Source organism: Triticum urartu, chromosome 6A (assembly GCF_056163025.1).
Source record: "Triticum urartu cultivar PI428250 chromosome 6A, HENAU_Tu73, whole genome shotgun sequence".
Classification (NCBI taxonomy): domain Eukaryota; kingdom Viridiplantae; phylum Streptophyta; class Magnoliopsida; order Poales; family Poaceae; genus Triticum; species Triticum urartu.
The window spans coordinates 40,700,148-40,728,071 of NC_141878.1; the positions used below are offsets into that span (position 1 = coordinate 40,700,148).

Below are 27,924 nucleotides of genomic sequence, written 5' to 3' on the forward strand. Positions count from 1 at the left end.
TATTTTAGCCCCACTGGGCCAGTGCTTGTCTAAGTGTTGGTCCGAACCGAGCTGCCTGCGGGGCCACCTCGGGGAAACTTGAGGTTTGGTTTTACTCGTAGCTAGTCTCACCCGGTGTTGCCCTGAGAACGAGATACGTGCAACTCCTAGCGGGATTGTCGGCACATCGAGTGGCTTTGCTGGTCTTGTTTTACCATTGTCGAAATGTCTTGTAACCGGGATTCCGAGTCTGATCGGGTCTTCCTGGGAGAAGGAATATCCTTCGTTAACCGTGAGAGCTTGTGATGAGCTAAGTTGGGACACCCCTGCAGGGTTTTGAACTTTCGTAAGTCGTGCCCGCGGTTATGGGCAGATGGAAATTTGTTAATATCCAGTTGTAGAAAACTTGACACTTAACTTAATTAAAATGAATCAACCGCGTGTGTAGCCGTGATGGTCTCTTTTCGGCGGAGTCCGGGAAGTGAACACGTTCTTGTGTTATGTTTGACGTAAGTAGTTTCAGGATCACTTCTTGATCATTTCTAGTTCACGACCGTTGCTTTGCTTCTCTTCTTGCTCTTATTTGCGTAAGTTAGCCACCATATATGCTAGTGCTTGCTGCAGCTCCACCTCACTACCTTTCCTACCCATAAGCTTAAATAGTCTTGATCGCGAGGGTGTGAGATTGTTGAGTCCCCGTGACTCACAGATTACTTCAAACAGTTGCAGGTGCCGTTGAAACCATGCAGCTGACGCAACTGAGCTCAAGGAGGAGCTCGATGAAGATCGTGTTCGTTGTGTTGTTTCGTTTCCTTTCGATCAGTAGTGGAGCCCAGTTGGGGCGATCGGGGATCTAGCATTAGGGGTTGTCTTTCTTTATTTGGTTCCATAGTCGGACCTTGATTGTATTCTGGATGATGTAATGCTATATTTATGTATTGTTTGAAGTGGCGATTGTAAGCCAACTCTTTATCCCTTTCTTATTCAGTACATGGGATGTGTAAAGATTACCCCTCTTGCGACATGCCTACTACGCGGTTATGCCTCTAAGTCGTGCTCCGACACGTGGGAGATATAGTCGCATCGTGGGTGTTACACTACACGACGGCCTCGGTCGGGCCGCACATGCTGCCCCCGCTGGCGACGCACCCGGCCATGCAGTTTGGCGGGTCCTCGGGCTCCGCCGAGCCCTTCGCCAGCGTCGACGGGCCCCTGTTCCAGGGCGGCACCCTGATGCCAGCCTACTCGGCCTCGTCGTCCTCGCTGCTCCAGGCTGATGAGGCGCACCCGCCCGTCATCCACGTCCAGACGCCGCCGAGATTCTTCAAGCTGGAGTTCACGACCTACGATGGCACCGTCGACCCCTTGAATTGGCTCAACCAATGCGACCAATTTTTCAGGGGACAGCGCACGCTCGCGTCCGACCGCACCTGGATCGCCTCGTATCATCTTTGAGGAGCCACACAGACGTGGTACTACGCCCTCGAACAGGACAAGGGCGGCATGCCACCATGGAGCGCTTCCACGAATTGTGCCTCTTGCACTTCGGTCCGCCTATATGCGGGAGCCGTCTGGTGGAGCTTGGGTGTCTTCCGTTCCTCACCTCGGTGCATGACTTCACCGACCGCTTCCAGGCACTGGCGTGCCACGCCCCTGGCGTTTCGCCTCGTCAGCGGGTTGAGCTCTTTGTCGGCAGCCTACTTGACCACATCCGCGTGGACGTGGAGAAGCATGGGCCACAGGACCTCCAGACGGCCATGTACTACGCCCGCGTGTTCAAGCGTCACACAGTGGCCATCCAGCAGGCGCCACCCTGGCCGGAAGTTCCCGCACAGGGTTGGCCTGTCCAGGCTTCCGCGACGCCCCTCGCCGCGGCTGCGGCACGCCCGTTCCGCCAGCTCACCCCGGCCGAGCAACTTGAGCATCGCTGCCAAGGGTTGTGCTTCAACTGCGACAAGCCCTATGTACTGGGCCACGTCTGCCCATGACTCTTCTACCTAGAGCCTGCAGACTACATTGAGGAGGACCCCGCCGTCGGCGGGCTCGGCGACCAGCTCGCTCCAGTTAACGCGGAGGTGTTTGGCGACCGTTGATCTTCCCCGCCTTCCAGCTCGAGGACGGGATGTTTGTGCAGGCAGGGAGAGATGTTATCACCGACATATTAGGGGCTTAGCCTAGTTAGTTGTGGCCCAGTTTATCTTATCGTTATTAGGGGCTTAGCCCAATTAACTTATTAGGAGGATTATATAAACTCGTGTAAGGACATGTTTTTGGGATTAAGCAAGAAGCAATCATATTTGCTCGGCTTCCTTAGGGAGCTGGGAGACCTAACCCTAGCCGCCGCCCCTGCGCCCTATCTCTCTCGCACGCACGCAACGACGGCGCCCCAGCGCCGGCGACCACGCCATCCCTCCTTCCACCCCTACAACCTGAGACCACGCCCTGGTAGGGATCCGGTTCCTGCCAGAAAGGTACATACTAATTACTTGTAGCAAGCCTGTTATGTATTCATGCCAGTTGGTCAATTGACTACAGAAAGTAGATAACAAGCCAGGTTGATCAAAATAAGCGATTAATTCCTATAAGCCCACTTCAGGTCTGACTAGTGCTTCCTACATAGAGGGTGGATTTTCCTCGCGGGTCGCAGCAAGCCCCTTCTGCATCTCAGCCACCAGATTGTAACTCTAGATACCTGCAGGGCAATCACAGCATCAGTCAAACCAAATGTGTGCCATTCATTCATGAAAACGCCACTAAAGTTTTATCAGATGATTTTGTATGACTCAAATAGTAAACATTAGCTTCACCATTGTGGAGATCTCCAAAGGAGAATCATCTCAGCATTACAAAACCAACATTAGAAACACAGAATAAGTAATTTGTAGTGTAGTGACCTTCGGCTACTATTATTACTTTATTGGCAATTTTTGGCTATATCTGGTCCTAATAGAGGCTAAAAGATCAGTGGGCATACAAGGGGTTCATGGAGTAGGAAATCAGAAATGTCAAAGTTTTGTTTCTAGCTCATTACCGTTCTTCTTTTTAAATGCAGAAGCAGCTAGTTAGTCACTAATGGATGAATTTAATCAAATTCATGATGTAGAAGCCTGAACTAAGGGATCATGCATCGCCTTATTAACAGACAGACTTACTTCGGTCAAGAATAGATGTCTTTTTTTCACTCTGCACAGCATTTGACCACTACTTCCAATGATAATATGTTGTTAGTACACAGTGAAATTCGCTGCGAAAGTAGTATTTATGGTGAATTTTGTCATGCCATTTTGATGATATGTTTAATATAAAGTGTTAAACATCAACCCTGATCAATTTTAAGAAATTAAACTGCCACAAAGCATATATAAATACATATAGTATGCAGCAGACAACGGCCAATTGAATATGCAACTAACAATGAGAGGTGCTGAGACAATATTTAAGAAAACTGCCAAAAACTAGAATAACCTTCCACAAATCTGCAATACTTTAACTGCAAAAGGAATGATAAACAGTAGTACGGCATGGCACGAAGGCATGCTCTTCAAAATTTTGTTACAATAATTAGTTCGCTGTGAAATGGCATAGCTATAAAGCCCATATAGGTGAAGGAAGTATAGAACAAATGATCAGGTTATTTTTAGTTGTCAGTCACTTACGCAGAGAAGTACATATAAATCACTAGAACCTAATATAGCATAACCACAAAAAACTAATCAAAGGCAATGTAGCATGTGTAAAATTAAAACAAAACCTATGAATAATGAAAAGGATGTATTTCATTCTGCTATCACTTAACATAACACCATTATAATCTATGACCGAGTAGGAACAAATTTTGCACAAAAGGGGGAAAGGTATCAAGTCATCAGTCATCTGAGGAGCTAGAGGGAGAAAAACCAGCACTACTAGAGGGAAATTGGGTAGTACTAAGGAGGAGGTAAACTGAAAGCAAGGCAGCTAGATGGAAGGGAGAGGCAAGCGAAGAGCATATCTAGTAGAGGAGCTTAAAAACATCAGCAAATAAAAGAGAATGTAAGGGGTGAAGGCATGAGGAATAGAATGGAGAGCTGCTGAGGAAGGGATAATGAGAAGTGGCCAGGTGAGAAACAGTTAAACAAAAGATCGTAGAGAAAAACTTATAACCCTCTCTTGCAGTTTAGTACTTGAGAATGGCAGTAAAAAGGAAAAAATATACATGTTTTTGAAAGAACAGTTCAAAACTTCAGATACATCAACATACATTCAGATGATAAGCTTTCCTGCTCATCCAGTATATCATTGATTCAGCATATTTTGATCAGCTCCATCATGTCCACCACCAATGCTTGTTTCTGCAATCATAAGAAGTCAAATAACCTGACGGAAAGCTAAAGAGATACAAGGAGGCATGAGGCATCAACACAATATTTACACAACTCACAAATGTAATCTGGAAAAATATTAACTGAGTTCTGATACAACATTACAAAGAAAAACAAAACCATACAGCCTGTCAAATTGAAAGAATATTCTGATGCAGTTGTTTTCAACATGAGAAAGACCTGCACCACAGCACTAACACTACCGACATACAATTCTTATATATCAAAGGCAAACTATGAAATTTAGTTCAACTGTTACAGAAAGAATTTACCAACCTCGGTGTTCATTATTTTATTCAATAGATATTCATATAATAAAATGATAAAGACAATTTGCTATGTCTGACTTGAAGCACATAGTTCAACGAATAACAGTATGTGATAACGTAAGAAACTCATCGCTACATATTTGTTGACAAACCAGATACAATACAACGATGAACTGGTGACATAAAAGGCATAAAGGACACTATCAGACTAGCTACAAGTAACAGATGTGAGTCCAGATCATAAGTTCATAACCATCAAATAAAGCTCTCACACAAGCATCCGAACAGAAACATTACTGAACAAATTCGCTATATATATGTTGAAGAGGTCAATCAAGCAGCAAAAGAAACAGGTTATATGATTATATGACACTACTTAAAATGGTTAGCTTAACACAAAAGAATGTGAACAGCATATTCCATCAAATAATTATCGAAAATCAACATGGATTTGTTATAACCAGAGTTTGAAGACGTGGTATTACCTGCAGCATAGACACTTTCTAATGGATAACAGATATCACAATTACTGTTTTCAGGAAGTTTACTGAACTGCAATGACTCAAGCTGGACCATGAAGATACTGTCAAATGTCCGCAAGAAAGCCACATTGTTTTCCTCAGCATAAGCTACCATCGCTGTGTGCCTTATATTCTCTGAATTCAAGGGAAGTAGCTTATCCAGTTCAAAAGTTCGTCCCAGCACCCATGAAGCAACACCATCACAGTTAGTATTCCTCTTCCATAACTCGGCGGCGAATCCTGTCAGGGAGAGTACGCCCAGCCCGCCACCCTCTGCTCGCATAACCATCAAGAATTGATCTTTGGCAAAGGTATCCATTGGCAGACCTGACACAGCTAGGCTCTGGCTATCCAAATCAACCTCGAGAATTACACTTGTACTATCCCCAGGGAGCAAGATGTAAAGAGAATCCCCGACCAGCACAGGGGGCATGGATTCATATTCCATGGCCTCACGTGGAACCGGTGTTTGGATGAGATTACTCCATACACCGGTCTCCGACGAGTAAATGGCGGCGATTGCTCGTGCATATTTCTTCTTGTAGTTTACCAATACCACCTGGAAGTGTTGGGCGTCGGCGGCAGCGCGAAGCACCTGCCCGTCCATCGGGGTAGTGGTCATGTCGATCCCTAGGGGAGCAGCAACGCGGTGCTGGTCGCCGGTGACGGGGTCCCATACCAGGACCTGGTTCCGCGACGAGTGGGAGATGAGCACGAGGCCATGGCGGCAGCTGAGGATAATGTACCTGTCATTGAGATGCAAGGAGAAGCGACTGGCGGGGACACGGTCGGGGGCCTCCATGGCAGGCGTGTAAGAGATGCCCGGATAGTCGCTGCGGAAGAAACCGAGGAGCGGAGGGCTGCGGCGGTGGTGTTGGCGGTAGCGCCGGAGGAAGCCGCTGTCGGAGACGAGGCGGCGCCAGCGCTTGCAGACGGCGGATGCGCGGGGGAGGGAGGACGGCTGCGGCGGGAGGCGGAGGAGGATCTCGGAGAGCAGATCCTCGTCTTCCAGGGGCGAGCGCGAGCGGGGACGGTGGTAGAGGGTGGCCGTCATGGCGCTCATGGGGAAGGCGGCGGCGGCGGCGGCGCAGTCTAGGGCGTCCACAGATGGGGGAAATGACGCTGCGAGTGACGATTGACGAATGAAATTGAAGCCCAAAACCACCTTTTTTTTTAGAAAAAACATCAAAATGAGGCTGCAGTGCCTTTTTTAAGAACAAAAAACTACTACTGTATTTTTTAGAAAAACAAAAAAAATAGTTCTATCTATTAGTATTTTTTAATGTATACAATACAAACACATAGCCTCAAATATACTCTGCGAAAAAGGGTTTCCCCGTTTTGTATTACAAAGCAACCACCGATACATTCAACGATAAGTGCTGGGGCCGCAGCACAAACAAGCCCAAAGAAAAAACAGAGAAAAAAGAAAGAAAAACTAATGCCAACAACTGGCAGATCAACGAACGAAGACGACCGGCGAGCGTTGCACCCTCCAGAGAAATACCACCACGCTCCCAGCACTCCGAAGCGCCGCGTACCAAGCAACACCTTCAAGAACAAGACGACGACGACGTCGCTGTTGCCCGTACTAGCTAGTCCTAGGGTTTCCCACGGTACGCGGGGGCAGTGAGGGGGGGAGGGTGTACCCGACGCCCTTCAGGAAGGTCCGGCGTCGCCGCGTCGGGGCCGAACGAGCCGCCAGAGATTTCTTCCAACCCCAACCCCCACCACCATCCCAGACGAATCATAGTGCACCGCCCATCACGCCGCCCACCAACATGTGCCACCAGGTCACCGAATCAACTTCGTCGTCTCCTTGAGGTCACCGACACGAGACCTGGAGGGCGGGAGAAGAGCTAGAGGCCTCGAGGGCATCCGCAACATCGCCGACGCGAGGGGACAACCACCACCGGTGTCGTGGAGCCGATCGGACGCACGGACAAGGGGACTGCCAGGCGCCGAGGCCCGGCCGGACCCAAAAGGATCCAGACAGCCCCTGCCGTCACGCTGCAGCTCGCCGGCCGACGAAGCCGCCACCGCCCGCAGACCACCGCCTCCTCGCCACCAACCAGGGAGCAGCGTCGCCGCGCACCGAGCCGCCGGCCCGCCCAAGCCCAGATGGAGCCCAAAAGGGCCCAGATCTGGGTCGCCCAGGCGCCGCCGGCCACCAGCACAGCCACGTCGTCCCGCGACCAACGGCCGCGCCGCCGCACCAAGAACCCCGAGGCCCGCCCCCGAGCCGCACCGCTGCTGGCCGAGATGCACTGCCACCCTTAGGAGCCCCGCGCCTCCCCAAGTGCGCGTGAGGAAAGAACGGCCCGCCGCCGCCGGCGCAGCGCGGGCAAGGCCCGGCGGACCTCACCGGCGGCGACGGTGGAAGAAGGACGGGGAGGTGGGATCGGAGGAGAGGCGGATCCCGGGGTCCGCCCGACGCCCGCGGGGGGGTGCGCGAGCGGACAGGGAGGCGGAGGAGGAGGGGGGAGGGGGAAGGAGGGGGAGGAGGGGGAAGGAGAGGCGCGACGCGCGCGGCCGGAGGCGGCGGGAGGGGAGGGCGGCCGGCGGCGGCGGCAGGGGGGCGGGAGGAGGAACCCTAGACGCCGCTAGCCCATAGAAAACTAATTAGGAGAGGGTGAACAGTCAGTGTCTACAAGGCAGGCAGGCTACACACATCCCTCAAGTATACTCGGCGTCTACTCCAACGTCAGCGTAGAGCTTGGTAGGTAGTTGAGAAGCGGATGCAGATTGTGGTCTGCATCAACGACATCTTTTAGACGGAACATGTGATGGACTCGTGGTTCATGGATGGCATGTATGGTTTCTTCCTCCGACCTCTTAGTCATGTGTGGGGTGCCAGATATGAAGTTCGATGACGTGTCCGGGGTGTTTCCCCGGTCTGGTTCGTTCAACAGTAATGGTTTCGTCTTTGGCGAGCCACCTTGGAGTCGCGTCGAGCTCGGGTGAGAAGGTGATCCGTCATTTTTTCTTTCGGTGGCTGCTACGATGGTGCCGGAGATAGGTGATGGGCGTTGGTGTCAAGTTTAGAGACATTCTGCTGTCTTTTCATTTTTATCATGTCGGTCTTTAACTTGACTTGTACTTTTAATTTTTATGATATGAATAAGACACATATTAACATACAAAAAATTAATACTCGGCCATATGAATGCAGACACACCCTATCTCTATTCAATAATGTTAAACATTGACTATCTAAATAATGCTAGACCTATGTAAGATTGAGGCTAGCGACCAGGAAGCAGGAACCCTAGCCTCCACTGCCAAGAGAGCCAACTCAACAGGTTGAGCGCATTTTATTTCCAGTTCTCCACCCTTTTGTTATTATAATTTTTCTATGTTTTCATTATTTGTTTTATATTTCAATTTCCTTTTCCCACTTTTATGTTATTTAAACCTTATTTGTATATTTATTTTGTATTTTATTTTCCTTAAGCTTTCTCACTTTCACCTTTTTAGTTTGTTCTTTGATTTTAAATTATTTACTTATCTTTAAAGACTCTATTTATCATTTTTACTCTTCCATTTATTTATGGTAAATACATGAATATATTCTTGACAGTCAACACTTCTTTTCAAATTTGTGAACTTTTATTTTGTGAGAACATTTTTTTGATAGTCATGGATATTTTTTAAAAATGTATGCAAAAGTCACCAAGTATTACTCTAAAAGGTATGTTTATCTATGGCACGGGATAGTTCATGACTCTATAGGAACATTTGCACGTGTAGGGTCAACATTTTATTAAATGTGCATGAACATTTCTTATTTGTGGTATATACATTAACATTTTTTCTATGATATATAATTTTTTTTGAAGTCATGGATATGTTCATTTTCGTTTTTATTACCGAAAAAGGGTTCCCCGCTTTATATTATAAAGCAAACATCACAACATACATCTCAGCGAGCCGAACAAACACACAAATAATTTACATCCATTGAGTATACTTTTATAAATTGAAGCAGAAACGTGGCAATTCCATATTCCTCGCAATAAGCAGGAAATAGAAAAAAAAATCCTAAATAATAGATTCGTAGGTGCAGTTACATTTCAATAAGAAAAATACATTTACATCCTACAAGCAGTTTCACATATGTACCTAATAACCAATTAAAAGAGAAAATTCTACCGTGCGACATTCATTCACCCCATCCATGAGCATGTTGAGAGGAGCAACACATCATGTCCCCTTTTGTAGATTTTTAGGGACCACGATAATGAAATACCCGACACAGTGAAGGACACATGCCCATATATCATCATCTATACGTCCAACTCATCGAAGATTTTTTTTTTAAATGTAGTCATCAAAGAATTCAAATTCAAACATTAGCCAACTCGCCAAAGCATTAATCATATCTGAAAAATGAATAAGAAAAGTAGCATTTCCACTGAGTATATGCAAAATTTGTTTTAAATAAAAAGGTATAGTTGCAAATTCAATTTATAGGAGATGTCTTTCCAGGCAGATACTTCGCATATGCAGGCACTTAAAGTAGCAATTTTCCCTTAGGAAAATACACAGGAGCTCCTGGGTGCTCCAACCCCCCCCCCCCCCCCCCCCCCCAAATTGAATATTGAAATTTAAAAATTCCATGATTTTTTTAAAACTGAATTTTGGGGATATCAAACATGGTGCCCAATCTACTCGTGCGTGATGTTTCGTGAAAAAATATGAGAAAACGTATCCATGACGAAGAAAATACGGTCTGACATACGATCCAACGAAACAATTTTCTCTATACATAAGATTTTTTTTTGTCTTTTTACTGAGAATATATTTCCTGATATTCTTTTGACGAAACTTCACAAGGGAGTAAATTGGGCACCCTGGGTTGATATTCCAAAATTTTAAATTAAAAAATTGGTTTGTTTTATAATTAATACACATATGGGGGGTGGAGCACCTGAGTGCTTCAAATCCTCTCCCGTTGCCCTTACTACTAGTAGACAACAAGTGATTAAGCATATATACACAATGCTCTTTATTTTTTGAACGAGTCTTTTCATTGTTCGTTCAATTGGCGATTCAACTACCGTCATTCTCGACGCGAAAGTGCAACAAGGGAAATTGAATACCTGCCTCCTCTGACCAAAGCGGTTTTCCTGCCCCTCGCCAGCGCTGTCGCCAATCCGTCTCGTCTCATATGGTCCTTTGATTATAGAAGCACGGTGGATCCTAGCCCTCGCCAACGAGAGGGCTCTGTTTTTAAGTGCTTTTTAGTTTTTTTAGGGTTTGTGCCATGTTCGGAAAGACGAAGCGGCGGCGGCTTCTTGAAGATGGAATAACATTCTCCCGGTCTAGCCCCCGCCCCGATGATGCTTCTAGCGTCATCGGATGGTGTGTGGAGGTGTGTCTCCGTTGGATCTCGTTGGATCCGGTCGGTGTTTTCTTCGGTGGATCCGCTTGAATCGAGTCTTCGTACGTTATGTCTGTGTGTCTGCAGGTTGATTCATTCTGATCTACGCTTCTCTCCATCGACAGCGGTTGCTTTTCTGGTGTGCTGGTCGTATGAGGCCTTAGCACGACGACTTTTTGACTGTCTACCACAACAATGTTTGCCCGGCTCCGATGAGGGAGGGGCGATGGCGGCAGCACGCCTTTGGATCGCTCCAGTGTTTGTAGTCGCTTCTAGATGGTCTACGGTTTTACTTATGGTGTTTTTTGTACTACCTTGACAATGACTAGATCGGAAGTTTTCTAGAAAAAAGCATATATACAAAAAAATCACTGGTATGTGCCATCCATATAAACAACATTGTATGGAAGCTGCATTCGGTTTTGTTTCTACATCAGCACAGGCAGCTTCAAAAAGGTTTTGTCTGGGGAAAAGAAAGATGAGCGGCGTGCATTTGTCTAACCCGTTTATGATCCAATGTTATTTCCCCACTTCGCTGAGAAAATGAATACCACGCAGGACACTCCAACTTAAAAGTATGGCCATTTGATTTGCTGGATAAAATACTGAAATATTGGTATATAAGAGGAGCCCACACTCTGTAAGACTGCACATACAAGGCCACCACTCACCACTGCACTTCTCTTCTCTTCTCTTGTACGAGGAAGAAGGAGATCGATGGAGGAGGGGAGAAGAGCGGCCGCTGTTGCCGCCATGTGCATGCTCCTCCTCATGCTGGCAAAGCCATCCCATCAGCAGCTTTCCGACACCGTCTGCGAGTGCTACCGGCAGTGCTACGCTGGGTGCAAGGACATCACCTGGCCGCGGGTCTGCAAGGTCGAGTGCGCCGGCGGCTGCGGCGGCGCTAACGGCGACGACAAGGTTGGCTCCTGCATGACCGCCTGCAGCATGGACCCCGTCTGCGGCCTGTCAACGGCCCCCATCGGTAAGACGACACTGCGTTTGCTCCTTTTGTGGATGAGTTCTCATGCATGGACACTGACGGAACATGTGCTCGTTCCATTGTTCTGATGACGCAAAGGAAAGAAGGATCATCTGTTCTGTTGTTCCGATGACCTCTTGTGCTTGCATTGTTGTTTTGTAGATCGAGCTGACGTTGTGGCTTGTAACAATGAGTGCAAAAAGAGGTGGGGTGGCCATGGACACGCCAACTAACAAAGATTTGTAGAGCTTGTGCATCTTTAAATAAGTAATGAAGATTCGAAGAGCCGGTCGGTCATGGGATGGTATGATGTCAAGCAGTTGGGATTGCTGCACCAATCAATAAAATGTGTTTCACTTCGGTGCACCACTTGTAAGAATGTTTGTGTATCTAAAAGTCAAAAGTAAATTAGCTTTATTGATGCATATGGAAAATCCCTGCTAGTTTTGATTTGGCTTTGATTTTACCTTCCCCTACTTGATCGCAAGAACAAAACTAGCAGCTTTCTTTGAGAAAGAGGGTTTTCCCCCGCTTTATATTATAAAGCAAACACCCGATACATCCAGCTTGCTGGGGCCGCAGCACAGAAAAGCTCAAAAGAAAAACAAGAAGAAAAAAGAGAAATAAATGCCGACACCAGCAGATCAACGAATAAAAGAAGACCGGCAACCGCTGCACCCTCCGAAGAAGTACCACCACGCTTCCAGCATCCCGAAGCGTCGGGCACCAAGCAACACCTTCAAGAAGGAATGCGACGATGCCGTCGCTGTTGCCCGAACAAGTTCTAGGGTTTCCCTGGTACGCGAGGGATAGTGGGGAAGGGATATACCCGATGCCCCTCAGGAAGGTCTGACGGCGCCCGCAAGCATCATCACATCGGTGTCGACAAGCCGACATGGATTTCTCCCAATCCACAACCACCACCACCACTCGAGACACTTCGTAGTGCACCACCCACGCAGCCGCCCACCAGCATGTGCCACCACGGTTACCGGACCACCCTCGCCGTCTCTCTGGAGCTGCCAACACGAGGCCTAGAGAGGGATAGGAGACAACGGCTACGAGAGCGGGCACTACTCGACTGGTGGGAGGGAACAATCTCCATCGCAAGATCGAAGCCGACCGGACGCGGCGACGAGGACTTGCCGGGCCCACATGGACCCGGACAATCCCTGTCACCACGCTGCAAGACGCCGACCAACGAAGAACTCGCTGCCTGTAGACCGCCGCCGTCTCGCCACTGCCACCAGGAAGCGCCGCCGCCGAGCGTCGTGCCACCGGCCCGACCCAACCCAGACGGGGCCCAAACAGGCCCAGATCTGGGCTTGGTGGGCGCCGCCGGCCAACAGCGCCACCGTGCCGCCCCACAACCAACGGCTATGCCGCCGCGTCGAGGGCCACCGTGGCAAGCAGCAGCACCGCCGTCTTGCCACACCGCCGCCGGCCGAGGGCACCGCCACCGGCCACCACGCCCGAGCAGGAGGGACAGCGCGCGGGGAAGGACAGGCCCGCCGCCGCCGGCAGCACCACGCGGGCAAGGCCCGGCGGCGGCGGGGGGAGGGAGGAGCAAGGGGAGCATGGAGGAGAGATGGGACGAGGCCCCCGGTCGCCCTGCTCGGGAGGGGGGGGGACGCGGGGGTTACAGGGGAGGGAGGGTGGGAGGGAGGGGAGGAGGAGCGGGTGGGGGCGGGGGAGGGCAAGCGGCGGCGGGGGCCGGCGGCGGCGCGGGAAACCCTAGGGAGGAGCGGGCGAGAGGAGCGGCCTCCCGCAGCAGCCGCAGCTTTCTTTTCCGCGGAATAAGTGACACATTTCATTTCTTAAGAGGAATTCAAACGTTAATCAGCAAACTCGTCCATGCTTTCTGTTAATCTCAATGAACACAAAACAAATCAACATTCATTCATTAGTAGAATTCTCCCCCACAGAATTTCATCAAGAACAAAGACAGAAAATGTGACATAAGCAGAAATTAGACGCAGAGTTCTCCCCACCAGATAGAAATAATCAAATAATCAAACCAATTTCCAGTTGTCATGGAAGCTAGTATTTGATTTGATTGGAACACTGGGTCGTTCCTAGCAGTGGTAGTAGTGCTTTCACCGTTTACCATCACAAGAGGTCGAGCAATCTTGTGCCACAAGGAGGCTAATTTTTCTAGTGTCCACGGGTGGAAGCAGATTCTCTCCTTTTCTAGGCAAATTTCCATTTCGTCTGAAAAGTGCTACAGGTTTTTTTTGCTAGGATTAAATATACTTCAGTTCAATTGTTTGTGTCGGCAGGAGGCTCATTTTTTCAGAGGGCACGCAATTTAGATGATTTGTGACAAGGGTTTGTGTAACATATGCCGGGATTTCAGACGTCGTTTCTTTGTGTAACATCTGAACAGTGAATAGAAGAATTTTTATGGCATGAACTATACCATTTTAATGCATGCAGCTGCCACTTGCTCTGGTATGCCATCCCATACATAAACTACAGCTAGTGTACCAGAACTGCAATCAGTTTTCTTTCCATATCAACACATGCAGCTCCATAACTCGAATTTCAGCAGCATGTGTCTTGTCTTACCAGTTTAAGATCCAAGGTTATTTTCAGGAGCACCACTGGGGGCTAGTAAGTGACAGTAGGCAAAGTCCCATTTCTTTCAGAAAAAGAGTACCATTGAAAATTTTGTTACAGGAGTCAACCTGAAATTGTGGTCATTTGATTTGCATCTTGATGTGGAGCGCCCATGGTGATGCCAAGTAACCTTAGAGAGCTAAGAGCGGGTCGATCATGGCATCATAATCATATGATGTCAAGCGGCTGTGATTGCTACACTAATCAATAAAACGTGTTTCTCTTCGGTGCACCGCTTGTAATAAAGACGGTTATCGATGCATGTCGCATATCCCTGCTCAGTTTGATTTGGCTTTGATTTTACCTTCGTCTCTCCAGATAGCAAGATTTATATTGTTTACCTTCTTTTTGCAAGGAATAAGTGACATAAAGGCTTAAATCAAACATTAGCAAACTAATCAAATGCTCAAAAGCCTAGCGTAAATCTCAAAAGGAAAAAACAAACTAATAGAAAATTTTCAGTGGGAACCAGATAAACATTCACCAAGAACAAACAAACAAAATGGGACATACTCCCTCCGTATCAAAATATAAGACGTTTTTGTAGGCTAGTTTAGCCTTCAAAAAGATCTTATATTTAGGTATAGAGGTAGTATGTAGAAATCTGCCACAGAATACTCCCAACCTCATACAACATCAAACAGTGAACACAATCAAAACAGTGAATATATAAACATATACATAATGCAAGCAAGCAAGATCATAACCGAAGCAAGTGCAGTTATGGAATCAGCCAAAGCAATTTGTTCAAGACATTCATGAAAAGCTGTTAAAAGTTATATCTGGAGATTTTGTATGGCTCAAACAATAAATATTAGCTAATACATCTTGAAATTCATGCCAAAAGCTCCAACATGAATTATAAATTAAAAAAACTCCAACATGGTTTCAATAGAAAAAACTCCGATGTGAAATCACCTCAGAATTATTAGAGAAAACCAACATTAGAAACAGAGAACAACATGTAATTTGAGGCACACTTTCAACTTCTATCATTTCGCAGTTTTTGGAAATATCTGGTTCCAATACAGGCTAAAAGATCAATGGGCATATGATTCATGGAGTAGGAAAGCATAAACATTTTTGGTTTCTAGCTCATAAGATACCTTAGAAAGCATAAATCCATGTATAGAGTATTTTTTTTACTGGTGTGTGTCAACCCGTATAAACGGAGTTATATGGAAACTGATTCTGTGTTCTGTTGACATCAGCACAGGCAGCTTCACAAAGGCTTGTGTGGGGGAAAAAAGGATGAGCAGCATCATATATTCCGTTGCAACTATAATAAAAATTATAGTTCCTGGGACGAACTATATATTCCATTGGAATTACATTGGGAAGCTTGTAACTTGCCATGCTAAAGAATTTTGATTGACCTCCCTGCATGCAGCTGTATAGTTAAGCAGAGGTGATTAAACAGCTTGCATGCTGGTATGCCGTCCCATATATAAACAACGTTGTATTAGAAGTTCAGAACTGCATTCTGTTTTCTTTCTATATCAACACACGCGGTTTTAAGGTGAGCAGCATGTGCCTTGTCCAACCAGTTTAAGATCCATGCTTATTTTCAGGTGCAGCACTACCACTAAGGCCGGGGTCTAATAAGTGACTGTATATATAAGATCCATGCAAAGTCCCATTTCTTTCAGAAAAGGAGTACCATGGCAAAATTGGCTACAAGACACTCCAACTTGAAATCATGGTCATTTGATTTGCTGGAAAATAGTGAAATACTATCGGCTCCTTTACAAATTATCTGGGTCAAATGTCAATATTGCCCTTGGAACTCCAATATATAAGGACCCTCACTCTAGCTTTTTTTTTAGAAAAGGAGGATGACCCCCGGCCTCTGAGGACCCTCACTCAAGCTGAATGGCAGAGCCATCTCTTCTCCAGTACGATTGTGAGGCCAAGGAGATGGAGGCGAAGAAGAGAGCGGCCGCCGTGGCCGCCCTGTGCATGCTCCTCCTCCTCACGCTGCCAAAGCCATCCCACCAGAAGCCATCCAAGCAGGGGCCGCTGTCCGACGTCGACTGCGAGTGCTATCGCCAGTGCTACCCTGGGTGCAAGGACATCACCCCGTCGTGATTCTGCAAGGCCAAGTGCGCCACTGGCTGCCCCTTGAGCGGCCCAGGCCACACCTTCGATGGGATACTCGTCTGCTTCGACGCCTGCGACTCGGACTCCATCTGTGACCTGCCGGCGCCGTTGGCCAGTAAGACACGAACCACCTTGTCTGCCTTACATTGATAGAATATGTTTTCTTTTCACAAAGGGAAAAGGAATCATCTGTTCTGATGATCTTGGCCTTTTTGCAGATGCTGAGGCTTGTAAGCATTGGTGCTTGGGCGCCAACTAAGCTTGAAGAGCCAAGAGCCGGTCGGTCATGGGATCACAATCAGTCAATAAAATGGCTCTGATTTCTGCACCAGCCAATAAAATGTGTTTCGCTTTGGTGCATGACTTGTGAGAAAATTTGCAATCTTAAAATAAAGTGGCAAATCCTTTGACTCGTGTACCGTTTTACCTTCATTTGTCCAGATGGCAACAGCAAAATATTTTATCTTCCTTTTGCGAGAGGTTAACACGTAAAAGATGCAAACGTTAACACACTCACCCAAGCCTTGACGTAATGTAAACGTAAGTAAAATAATCAAAATTCATCAGTGAGAACCAGATAATCATTCACCAAGAACAAACACACGAAATGGGGCATAATTAGAAATCTTGCGCAGAATAATCCCCACTTAATACAACATGGAACACAATCAAAAGAAAACAGTGAAAAGATGAACACAACATAATGCAAGCAAGCAAGATAAAAAAAGATGGAGACATACATAATGCAAGCAAGCAAGATCAATTGGAAGGTACTAACTAACCGAAGCAACCGAACAAGCCACTTCTGCATCTCACCACTAGACGTAATCTAGATTCCTGCAGGGAAATCATAGCATCAGGCAAACCAGTTTGTACAAGGCATTCAAGGAAAATTATTGAATTTAAATCTGAAGATTTTGTACGGCTCAAACAGTAAACACTAGCTAACTCATCTTAAAAATTGTGCGAAAAGCTCCGATGTGATTCCTCAAAAAAAAACTCCAATGCAATTTCTTGGCAAAAAAAAAAATCCAAAGTGAAATCACCTCGGGATTATTACAGAAACCAACATTAGAAAGAGATAACAACAGGTAATTTGAGGCACACCTTCAACTTCTATCAATAGGCAATTTTTTGCGACATCTGGTTCCAATAGAGGATAAATGATCAATGGGCCTGCATTTATGGAGTAGGAAAGCAGAAGCATCAGGTTTTTTTTCGAAAAGGAGGAATACCCCCGGCCTCTGCATCTGGACGAACAGAAGCATCAGGTTCCTAGCTCACAAGATACGGTAAAAATGCACGTTACCAAGTTAGCGACGAATCATATTTCATTCAATTCATTCAACTAGAAGCCTCGAGTACGGGTTTGTGCATCATCTTAGTAACAGATTGACTTCCTTTAGTCCAAACCAGATGTCATTTCTTACTCTACACAGCATAAAAACAATATGTTGGCCACTACTAATTACAAGTAATATGTTCGTAAAAAGTGCAATTTGTGATGAAAGCGGTATTAATGGTGAATTTAGTCATACCATTTCGATCATGTATTTAATATGAAGTGCTACTAATCTACCATTACCAAAATTTAAGAAATTAAACTGTCACAAAGCAAACCTACATACAGTTTGGATCAGACAATGGCCAACGACATATGCAAGTTATACCCACAATGAGAGATGTGCTAGGAAAATACGTAAGCAAGCTGTGTAATACTAGATATATTCATGTGTAGTGTAGTTACATATCAGTATAAAAAATTGCAACTTACAGTTAATTTCGCCGTGTGAGATTCATTCACCACAATTACTAGATATACTCTTATGTCACATTTCAGGTAAAAAAATTACATCTTACAGGCAATTTGAAATATCTACCAGACAAATCAAAAGAGAAGATTCCACTGTGTGAGATTCATTCACCACATTCCCAACCATATCAACGGGAGCGACACAACATGTCCCTGTATGTTAATCACACCCCACACTGAAGCACACACGCCGGCCTGTGTATACATCGTCTGTATGTTTAACTCACCGAAGCACCATATCTCAAAGAAGAATATGACCAACTGTCCCAGTACTGTATCATAGCAAGCTGCTGAATAGATGCAAATTTTGTTAAAGGAAAAGAGAATTACGCAAATCCAGTTTATAGGAGATGTCATTCCTGGCAGACATTTCACATCTCCAGGCACTTAAAATAGCAATCTGTCCCTTACTACTACTACTAAACAGCAAGTGATTAAATATATGTACAACAATTTCCAGTGGTACGTGTCATCCCATATAAACATCATTTTGTGAAAACCGCATTCGGTTTTCTTTCTAAAACAGCACAGGTCACATGTTGAATTCTGCTCACATTACTCTTTTGCCCAAATGCAATGAGGCTACTCGCATCAACACTACTACAAAAACTAGCATTAACGATGGTGCCCAAAAACTCTTGGTCGTTGAACCCCCGAGTGGACTCCCCGCGTGGTGGAAACCTATCTACGTAATACGTTCAACAACCACAGGTCTGCCCGTCGCTACATGACCGGTCGTTACTGTTGTGATATGGTTTGCATGTACGTACAACTCTTAACAAACTTACTCTCCTTGCGCTCAAAAAGAAAAAGAAAAAAAAACTCTACTCTCCGTTATCTCTCCCCCGCTACATCCCAACTAATGTTGGCGGGTTCTCAAAATATTGGCGCTAAATCTCTCCAGCCCCAACTAATCTAATCTGCTCCCCGCAAAAAAAAAACTAATCTAATCTGCTGCTAATCCTATTAGTTAGTCCTCCCGATCCACATTTTTGCACAACATCCCGATGGAAGTCTGCATGGTCGTTCATGCCCCTGCATCTCCGTCCGGCGCCTCTGCTGAACCACAAAATTCCCCCGGCCACCGCGATTCCTCCCCAAAATGCTCGGTAGAGATGCACTTGATGGAGCAAGCAGATTCCATGGTTGAGTTTGCTCACCATACTACGGATGAAGAGGTACATGACTTAATCATTAATTCTTCTCTAGATTCAATATAGTTCAATATATCCTGAGGTAAAAGAAGAATTGATTGTTGATTTTGCTCCTGATTCGAAGAACAAGAACGTGCAAGGAGACAACATGGATGAGTTTGTTCCAGATACAATTAATCAGGAGGTAGAAGAGTCTCCTGATGAAGAACGGAGCAGCGATGTCTCAATAACCGATGTCGATGAAGACTCTATTGAGTACCTGCGTAGGCAAGTTGTCGAAGACTCCGAGGAAGAAGACAAGCAAGATGAAGTATACCAGAAGGTCCGGAAGGAATTTAATGAAAGACGTGCTAGTGATGCTGCATTGAGGAGGGAAGCAAGAGCCAGGAATGCATCTAGGCATAAGAGTAATCTGAACAAAATACGTAGAGACTTTTTGCGAATTTATATTCCTGACTACTACAAGATGGTGGAAAAATAAATATTGTTTGCTAGAGAACAATATTATTGTTAGTTTTTCAGTTTGGCTCATCGGCAGCAGAATTCAAGATTAGTGCCTTTTATTTGTAACATTTGTTCTTGTCATTCATATGTCAGGCTATGAACAAGCGACTGACTTTTAAATATTTTCCTATCCGTAAATGGATCTTCATATTCCCTGACATTGTATTATACAGTACGGACATATGAATGGGCTTAGAAATAGGCACTGTATTTTGAAGGTACCTTCCAATGAATGTGATCTGCAGCAGTACCTTCAGATCATCAGGCACTTTGGACGCCAAAGCATCATCATGTGTAGCTTAAACCTGATTGTAGTCAAACAATTCCTATCGCAATGTGAAGTGATTGTGGCAGATCGGCTGCAACTTACTGCAAGTTAAGTGCAGGTGTGCCCTGCGTGTACATGTTGGCGAAGCTAATTTCAGTATTTTGCTTGCATTTGTTGCAGCAAAAGCAAGTCGGTTGCTTGCAGTGCTGAGAAACTTATAAAAATAGGAGTTGTACCATTCATTGCTTGGCATAGTCGATGTAAGAGAAAAGGAATCCATTGTGTCAAAATTGTGTGCTTCTCTATCTAAAACTCAACCAGTCAGTTTTCCCCCTGTTTCGTGTGTGTCAAAGACTCAAAGTACACTGAAACCACCACGCCTGCGTTCTTTATTTTCAACCTATGAACATAATTTGTGCTTGATTCAATTGGTTTCAAAAAGTATAGCTGCAACTGCAAATACAGGGAGGTAGAGTCCACCGTGCCTTTCGAAAGTTGAAATCCTCAGGGGGTTTTTTAAGACCTAATCCTCAGGTTTTGCAGCACAAACATAGGAAATAAAGATTTTTGGTTCTCGAGTAAAGAGAGTGGGACGGCTGAATCTTTTTTGGCGCAAACTGCTGGCAATTTCGACTAGATAACCCTCCGCAACAGGGAATAAATATTTAATCTGTTAGGATCTCATCTCCCCGTGCCTCTTTCTCCTCGCCTCCCCTGCCCTGCTCAATTCGACACCTCCATAGTCCATAGATCGCATCTCCTCCCTTGTGTTCTATGCCTCTCCACGCTGCAGGTCGCACCTCGCCAGTCACCTCGACTCCGGCGCATACGCGATGCTACCTGCACGTCGCCGGTAGCCTCGACCCGGTACGCCCGCGCTGCCGCCTGCACATCGCCGGTCGCCTGGACCCGGTACGCCCGCGCTGCCGCCAGCACATCGCCGGTCGCCTGGACCCCCGGCGCGCCCGGGCTGCCGCCTCCATGTCGCTGGTTAGCCTCGACCCCGGTGCGCCCGCGCTGCCGCCTGCACATCACCGTTCGCCAACGCAACTCCGCTGCATCTTGGTTCGTATTCCTCCTTGCTCTGTTTTTTCATATTCCTCCTTGCTCTGTTTTTTCTCTTGTGGAACCTTGATGCACTGTTGCTGATCCTGATTACAAAATATGTAGGTAGAATTCGTTTGCTTATTACGATTTAGAATTTTGTTATGCCATGTTCAGTACAATCCATTCATCTATAGATCATACATAATATGATTTATTGTATAGTTTGATATGTCTTACATCGAATAACATAAATGCAGGATAACTACGTACTAAAACAGTAATATATATTAGGAGATGACTCCAAGTAAGATATGGATGAGACTAGTGGATGAGCGATTAGATGATGAATACTTAGAAGGGGTAGAGAATTTCCTTGACTATGCATTCAGCCACGCAGGCAGGGAGAATGAAATTCGATGTCCATGCATCAAATGCTGCAACACATACTCTCATCCTCGTGCATTGGTTTCTTCTCACCTGAAAGTGTATGGAATTCTGAGAAATTATACCTTTTGGTACCATCATGGTGAAGTTGCGAGGGAACCTCAAACAGTTTCTGAAGGTCAAGGTGATGAAGAAATGCAAGAAGAGAATGCAGATGGATATGATCCAATGCAAGATTTGTTGCATGATCTGTTTCCTCAAAATAATAATCCAACTGAGCAAACAACGACACCACCATCTAACGAAGAGGAACCAAATAATGAAGCAGCAAAGTTTTATAAATTGCTTGACAACTACAACCAGCCACTTTATGAAGGTTGTAGTACCACTAAATTATCTGCACTAGTTAACTTGCTTCACATTAAGAATTTGGGAAAGTGGAGCAACAAGTCCTTCACCATGTTGTTGGAATATCTGCGGAAGGCTTTCCTACCACAGAACTCTACTTTGCCAAATTCTTATTATGAAGCAAAAAAAACTATTCAGGAACTAGGACTGAGTTATAGGAAAATTGATGCTTGCACGAATCATTGCATGCTCTACTGGAAAGAAGATATAAATGCGGAGTCGTGCAAGGTGTGTGGAGCATCTAGATGGAAAGAAGACAAGCGCACAGGCACCACTATGCACTCGGCAAAAGGGAAGAAGATTCCACAAAAAACAATGCGGTATTTTCCCTTAAAGCCAAGGCTGCAAAGGATGTTCATGTGCCACAAAACTGCAGAATCCTTTAGGTGGCATGCGGAGGGCAGGGTAGATGATGGTGTCATTAGATGCCCTGCTGACTCGAAAGCTTGGAAATATTTTGATGCAAAAAACATCCCATTTGCAAAAGAAATTCGCAATATTAGGTTTTGTCTCTCTTCTGATGGTTTCCAACCATATAAAACAATGCGAACATCTCATAGCATCTGGCCCGTATTCCTTGTTCCCCTAAATTTGCCGCCATGGATGTGCATGAAACAAGAAAATGTGATGTTGTCCATGTTGATTCCAGGGCCTGATGGTCCTGGTGATGCAATTGATATTTATCTGCAACCACTTGTAGAGGAACTTATTGAACTATGGAACGAGGGTGTTGACACTTATGATGCATCAACGAAAACAAGTTTCACACTGTGTGCAGCACTTCTGTGGATGGTCCATGACTTCCCTGGTTATGCCAACCTCTCTGGATATAGCACAAAAGGAAAATTGGCTTGTCCGGTATGCCACAGTGGGACTTGTTCATTAAGGCTTAAAAAAGGTGGGAAGTTCTGTTACATGGGTCATCGACGCTTTCTTCATAAAAACCATAGGTGGAGGAAAGATAAAAAAATCTTTTGATGGTACCATAGAAACCAGAGAACCACCAACACCCTTAACAGGACAAAATGTGATGGACCAAGTGGCTGATCTAGAGGGGATTATCTTGTCTAAAGATGCAAGTAAGAAGACAAAGGTGTCCCATGATGAGAGAGGAGATAGCTGGAACAAAAGAAGTATATTTTGTAATTTGCCATATTTCAAAACTCTTTTGTTGCGCCATAACCTTGATGTCATGCATATAGAAAAGAATATATGTGATAGCATCATGGCAAAAATTATGGATGTCAAAGGAAAAACGAAGGATAACATAAATTCTCGGCGTGATTTGCAACTAATGAAAATAAGGCCAGGTATGCATCCGGACAAGGAAGGGGACAAGCCTACTTTTCCATCTGCGCCTTTCACTTTGCTTCCACCCAATAAGATTTTGTTCCTTCGGTTTTTTAAGGACCTTGAAGTTCCAGATGGATTTTGTTCAAACCTTGGCCGCTGCACTAATATGAAAGAGAAAAAAAATTCAGGACTGAAGAGCCACGACTGCCATGTTATACTAAATCATTTACTTCCTCTTGCACTGCGTGGACTTGTTCCCCAGAATATTTATGACCCTCTGGTTGAGCTTTCACAGTTCTTTTGCAAATTAAACTCCAAATCACTTTCAGTAGAAGAACTTAATGAAATGCAGGCCCAAATACCTGTGACACTATGTAAGCTTGAAAAGGAATTCCCACCGTCCTTTTTTGATGTCATGATGCATCTTCCTGTTCATTTGGCTAATGAGGCTCTTGTTGGTGGACCTACAATATATCGGTGGATGTATCTCTTTGAGAGACAAATAAAGTGTCTGAAATCGCTAGTGCGAAATTTGGCACGACCTAAGGCTTCCATTGCAGAGGGATACATTGCAGAAGAGTTCATTACATTGTGCTCTAGGTATTTGGATGATGTCGAGACAAAGCATAATCGACCAGGCAGAATCAATGATGCACCAGGGGATGACAACTATTATTTGTCAATATTCAATCCGGATGGAAGGCCATCCGGTGGTCGTAAACCTAGAGATCTTAATCTTCTTGAAGCAGAGCAAGCTCATATTTATGTTTTGAGAAATTGTGATGAAGTTCAACCATATATCAGTTATTGATTATTCGGTTCACTTATTAAGTACTTAGTCAACTAATTTTTGCATGCCCATATCAATTAAGCTTTCTATTATTGTAGTGAGTACTCCAGTAGTCAAGATGGATGTTCACTACAACCATTTACCACCATGTGGAACCAGAAGTTCAATCAGTGGTTCAAAGAGAAGGTAAAGATTCCAGAATAAAGTCTGTATGTACATACATATGCACGTACATTTCAGTATTTCTGTGTGAAGATTTTAACATAGCTATTTTTCACTGCATAGGTAGCCAGCTTGCACGAACATGATAAGAGTGAGCTCACCGAAGACCTTTTGGCACTATCACGTGGTCCATTGGAAAATGTAACATGTTTTACTGGCTATGACATGAATGGATTCAGATATCGTGTTCAAAGTCGAGATAGACACCTCTGCACACAGAACAGTGGGGTGGCTGTACTTTCAGAACAAGGGGATAATGGTAATACAGTAGAATATTATGGCATATTGACAGAGATAGTCGAACTGCAATACTTAGGTGGAAGGCGTGTGACATTATTCCGTTGCAACTGGATTGACGTATTTGACAAAGAGCATGGGATGAAGAAAGACAACAAGCATGGAATTGTTAGTCTTAACCTGCACCGTTTGCTTCTCACAGATGAGCCTTTCGTTCTGGCTAGCCAAGTCTCTCAAGTATTTTTTGTCAAGGACAATCTTATAAAAGGATGGCACGCAGTCGTGAAAAATCCATCACGTCATGCTTATAGTGTACCACATGGACAGTCTGATGATGAAGCCTCTGAAGCTGAACCTCACAATGGCGATGAAGACGACTTGCTTCAAAATTCGACATGAACATCACGTAGAAAGAGAACAACATGATGACACTAGTTTATGCAACTCTTAATCTGTAGTAATCGATTTGCTTCATATTTTTGCTTTCACCTTATTAATAAACAGTGACACAAGTAGTTCTGTACTTACTTAATTTGATTTAGCATTCAATAATTCATTTTTAGTATATCAATATTCACTTATTTAATTCATTTTTACTTTGTATAGCCTTTGTGCACACTTCAAACTAACGCTATATGCATAGGGTATCACAATGAGTCAGCACAGGTATGGAAACTTGACAGCATTAGCTCGGGAAAGATGCTCCTCACAGTTGAATAAGTCTGGACTGGTACACCAGAGTATTGCTAGGCGCACCTTGCCAGAGAAATCAAGTCAAATAGCAGATTTCAGCAGAAAAAGGGTTACTCACAAGCCTCATTTGCAAGATGAGGAACTGTGGAAAAAGTATGAGTTAGCTGCAGAAGGTACTACAGAAACATAAAAATATTATTCAAGCTATCTACTAAAGGATGATATAATGTGGTTGCTTGTTTTCATAGATGGAAATGATGCGGCAACAAATACACCAATCTTGTTTACTACAAATTGGGATGCTGATGATTCCGGAAGTGAGTTTCTAAGTACCATATATTGTACCAAGAATTGTTTCTACGCTTTATTGTCTTCAAGTAACTCACAATATATTGCAGCTATGAGTGATGAAGCTGATACCAACAATGATGGTGACATGGGAAATGATATGGATGATTTTCATGGTATGAAAAACTTCAATTTTTTCATTTTTCCTTCGTCCACCATGCAGACCGATTGGTTGTATATTTTTTAGATGGTGCAAATGGTGCAGATGAATTAATGGGTAATGAAAATCTGGAAAGCGAAGAATCCCAGGATAGCCATGGCTTTGCAGGTAGCTCAAAGACCAGTAAGCACAACAATGCAACTGAATTAGTTGATGAAAATCTGGAAAATGAAGAAGTGCAGGGTAACCATGGCCTTACAGCTAAGTCCAAGACTAGTAAGCTCAGCAATGCAACTTGATTAGTTCATACTTCAGTCGGATTGCTTCAATATAAATTGTAGCTTGAATGTTTTTCTTTTTTTGTACTTGATTAACATATTTCTTTCCAATGGTGCAGGACCTCAAACAGGTGAAAAGCGCAGGGTCCGTGGGAAAAATAAATGCAAGGAAGTAGCTGATCTCATGGAGTCCCAAAAAATTAAAGTCCAGTTTTACAATAACCGTGCGCTTTCCAAAAGTTTTGCACGACACTTGGGTAGAATCGTCCGTAATCCTAGAATTACCCCGATGAGGGTAAATGAATGGTCCAATATTACTGATGCAGCTCGGAAACATATATTTGATGCAATTAAGGTATGTTTGGTTAAAAGTTCTAGCATTATAATCTGAATTTCTGTACTGATGTATTTATGAGACTCTGTTTTATGAACAACTACTTAGGACAAGTTCGAAAATATTGACGACAACATTGCAATAGATGTGTACAAAGATGAGATATTAGACCATGTCAAGAAACTTTGGATCAACTGGCGTGGAGACTTGCACCGGCATTTTGTGAAACCCAAGAAGACTATGCAGGAGGCTATGAAAAAGGTACCTAAAGATATTCCAAAGGATGACTGGGAATGGCTTGTCAAGGAGCATTTTTTCAGCAAGGAGTTTCTGGTATGTTCTCATGTTGCCTCTTAATTTTCAACCATTTGTGCAGCTGACAATATATTCCTCTTTAACTACAGAAAAAGAGCAAGAGAAACACCCAAAACAGAGCTAACCTCAAAATGCTTCACCGATCTGGCAGTAAACCCTTTAGACAGATAATTTGGGACATGGTACATGCTTTCACTTCTCTTGTTTTTCATTTCCAATAATATAAGATCAGTTTGAGTTGTCTTGCCATTTTGTTTCAACTAATAATAGTCACTTGCCTATGTTGGAACAGGGAGGAAAGGAAAACAAGCCACCGAGTATGGATAAACTATTTTCAGAGACACACAAGAAGGGTACAGACTTCCCTGATTCTACAACCTCTGCCAAACATGTAAGACTTAATTTAACGTTCATAACTTCCATAATGAACAGCACGTGTACAATTCCTACTTAGAGATAGAAGTTTATGCAAATAACTTACTGTTGGCACTTCAGGCACAAATTAAGACCATAGTTCAGTTGAATCCTGGTCTTTCAAATGATGAAGTCATGCAGAAATGTGACACATCTAAGCGGCGTGATCGCGTAGTTGGATTTGGTGGTGGAATTAGAGCAAGAGATTTGCGAGGACCAGCATTAAGTAAGGTTGAATTAGTTTCTCAACTTCAAGCTTCTGAGCAAGCGAAACAAGTACTCGAAGAAAAAGTCAATGGCATGGCGCAAGAAGTATCAGAAATTAAACGTCTTCTATCTGGTAGATCTCTAACTGATAGTTCTCATGAACGCCAACATGATCAAGTAAGTTGTTCTCACACATTGGTTTTATTTGTCATTATACTTTGATGCCATTTATTTACATGGACTGACTTTCATAAACTAATCAACATTTTGTAGGACTGATGGTCCACCAGAATATATATATATATATATATATATATATATATATATATATATATATATAAGCATAAGGAGGCATTGTAATCGCTGGTGAAGAATGATATCCATTCAAACAACCATGGCGTCCCTCTATTGAAGACTAATAAATATGATCTTTTCTACTTGTCTCGTTTTCTATATAGATATGTTCAAATACATTGGTGATATATATAAGGAGTGCTTTTGACTCAATTTTCTTACAAGATATTTTAGTTTCAGAATTATATGTCAGAATATTGGTACTTCTATTAATAAAAGAGGTTATGATCCTTTCAATTAAGATTCTTTTGTTTCTATATTAATGTGGATGTTAATATTGAAATGTTGGATGCTGCATAAAGTGATTGTTGAAGGAATGTTATAATATAAGTGGTTATGAAGGATATGAAAGTGTGAAGAGAGTGGTCGGTAATGATACTTTGGCCAGCATGGTAACATTATTAGCGACGACAAAAGTGGTTGTTATTGCCTTGGGATCGACACACCATCCCACTATTATTAGCGGCGACAAAAGTGGTCGTTATTGCCTTGGGATCGACGACGACACACCATCCCGTCGTTATAAGAATAACGACCACGAAAGATA

General features: G+C 44.3%; 4 protein-coding genes and 1 pseudogene across 4 annotated transcripts; 3 read left to right on the top strand and 2 right to left on the bottom strand.

Annotated features, from left to right (window-relative positions):
- Positions 1 to 1,071: 1,071 nt before the first annotated feature.
- Positions 1,072 to 2,722, bottom strand: LOC147963669 (uncharacterized; annotated as a pseudogene).
- Positions 2,441 to 6,241, bottom strand: LOC125516474 (F-box/kelch-repeat protein At3g61590-like). Its single transcript, XM_048681907.2, has 3 exons — positions 5,095 to 6,241; positions 4,220 to 4,310; positions 2,441 to 2,671 (listed from the first exon to the last, which is right to left on the bottom strand). Exons 1-2 carry the CDS (start codon positions 6,191 to 6,193, stop codon positions 4,255 to 4,257), a joined length of 1,155 nt encoding a protein of 384 aa, XP_048537864.2. The 5' UTR covers positions 6,194 to 6,241; the 3' UTR covers positions 2,441 to 2,671; positions 4,220 to 4,254.
- Positions 6,242 to 11,178: 4,937 nt separating this feature from the next.
- Positions 11,179 to 11,866, top strand: LOC147963670 (uncharacterized). The gene has a single exon (XM_087531136.1). It carries the CDS (start codon positions 11,231 to 11,233, stop codon positions 11,582 to 11,584), a length of 354 nt encoding a protein of 117 aa, XP_087387262.1. The 5' UTR covers positions 11,179 to 11,230; the 3' UTR covers positions 11,585 to 11,866.
- A 7,156-nt stretch (positions 11,867 to 19,022) lies between these two features.
- On the top strand, positions 19,023 to 19,662 carry LOC125517354 (uncharacterized). Its single transcript, XM_087531135.1, has 2 exons — positions 19,023 to 19,205; positions 19,306 to 19,662. The coding sequence occupies exons 1-2, from the start codon at positions 19,035 to 19,037 to the stop codon at positions 19,660 to 19,662; spliced, it is 528 nt and encodes a 175-aa protein (XP_087387261.1). The 5' UTR covers positions 19,023 to 19,034.
- Positions 19,663 to 25,427: 5,765 nt separating this feature from the next.
- LOC147963671 (uncharacterized) lies at positions 25,428 to 27,302 on the top strand. The gene is made up of 8 exons (XM_087529658.1): positions 25,428 to 25,491; positions 25,563 to 25,751; positions 25,873 to 26,108; positions 26,196 to 26,420; positions 26,492 to 26,584; positions 26,695 to 26,793; positions 26,898 to 27,200; positions 27,297 to 27,302. The coding sequence occupies exons 1-8, from the start codon at positions 25,428 to 25,430 to the stop codon at positions 27,300 to 27,302; spliced, it is 1,215 nt and encodes a 404-aa protein (XP_087385784.1).
- The last annotated feature ends 622 nt before the right edge of the window (positions 27,303 to 27,924 follow it).